Raw genomic sequence first — 1143 nt, forward strand, 5'->3', positions numbered from 1 at the left:
CTATCTATACTGTGGTATTATTATATATTTTTATATGAATTTCATATGAATATTCAATTTGGTACATTACTATTTATATAAGTAAGTATCCTCCATCAAAAGTCATTCTTCAAACTCATTCATAAAGTTAAATAAAACTCAACAGCTTTTACATTTAATGTACACCTTTCATTTTATGGCACTGTTAACCCTAGGGTGAATACAACAAGGAAGCTTTGCACTTTCTTTTTCTATGTATAAAGATATGCATGGAGTACAAAGATGGATCCACAGCATAAACGTGTTGTCACAATTTCATGGTGGGAGTAATTAGGGAAAAAAAAATCTCAGAAGACTCTGTCAATAGGGGAAGGGAAGGCAATAATGAAAAAAATGTTTGCGAAACACTGTCGTAACCCATTTGGAGACTGCAAATTGAAAGCAAAAACAAAAGTAGCGGAACTTTCAGAAAATGGAAACCATGGGCTCCTATTTAAGACACAGGCCTGAAGGAAGGTCTTCAGAGAACCTAGAAAGCAGGTTCACAGAGTCACCCACCTCACCAGGACAGAAGCATCTTCAAGGTCCCCGATGGCCCCAGCCTGGTCCTTCCTCCTGGCACTGCTGCTGCTCAGCTGCAACGCCATCTGCTCTCTGGGCTGCCACCAGCCTCACTCCCACAGCCTGGCCAACAGGAGGGTCCTGATGCTCCTGCGACAACTGAGGAGGGTCTCCCCTTCCTCCTGCCTGCAGGACAGAAATGACTTTGCATTCCCCCAGGAGGCGCTGGGTGGCAGCCAGTTGCAGAAGGCTCAAGCCATCTCTGTGCTCCACGAGGTGACCCAGCACACCTTCCAGCTCTTCAGCACAGAGGGCTCGGCCACCATGTGGGATGAGAGCCTCCTGGACAAGCTCTGCGATGCACTGGATCAGCAGCTCACTGACCTGCAAGCCTGTCTGAGGCAGGAGGAGGAGCTGCAAGGAGCTCCCCTGCTCAAGGAGGACTCCAGCCTGGCTGTGAGGAAATACTTCCACAGACTCACTCTCTATCTGCAAGAGAAGAGACACAGCCCTTGTGCCTGGGAGGTTGTCAGAGCACAAGTCATGAGAGCCTTCTCTTCCTCAACAAACTTGCAGGAGAGATTCAGGAGAAAGGACGGACAC

The 1143-nt window shown here is 47.5% G+C and overlaps 1 protein-coding gene across 1 annotated transcript; it reads left to right on the plus strand.

The window, feature by feature from the left end:
* Positions 1–507: 507 nt before the first annotated feature.
* On the plus strand, positions 508–1137 carry LOC104996675 (interferon alpha-C; the record flags this gene model as incomplete). The annotated part of the gene is made up of 1 exon (XM_010851005.1): positions 508–1137. A coding segment is annotated over exon 1 (567 nt), but the record flags the coding sequence as incomplete, so codon positions are not given.
* Between the last annotated feature and the right edge of the window lie 6 nt (positions 1138–1143).

This window comes from Bison bison, unplaced genomic scaffold (genome assembly GCF_000754665.1).
Source record: "Bison bison bison isolate TAMUID 2011002044 unplaced genomic scaffold, Bison_UMD1.0 scf7180017851584, whole genome shotgun sequence".
In the NCBI taxonomy this organism is placed as follows: Eukaryota; Metazoa; Chordata; class Mammalia; order Artiodactyla; family Bovidae; genus Bison; species Bison bison.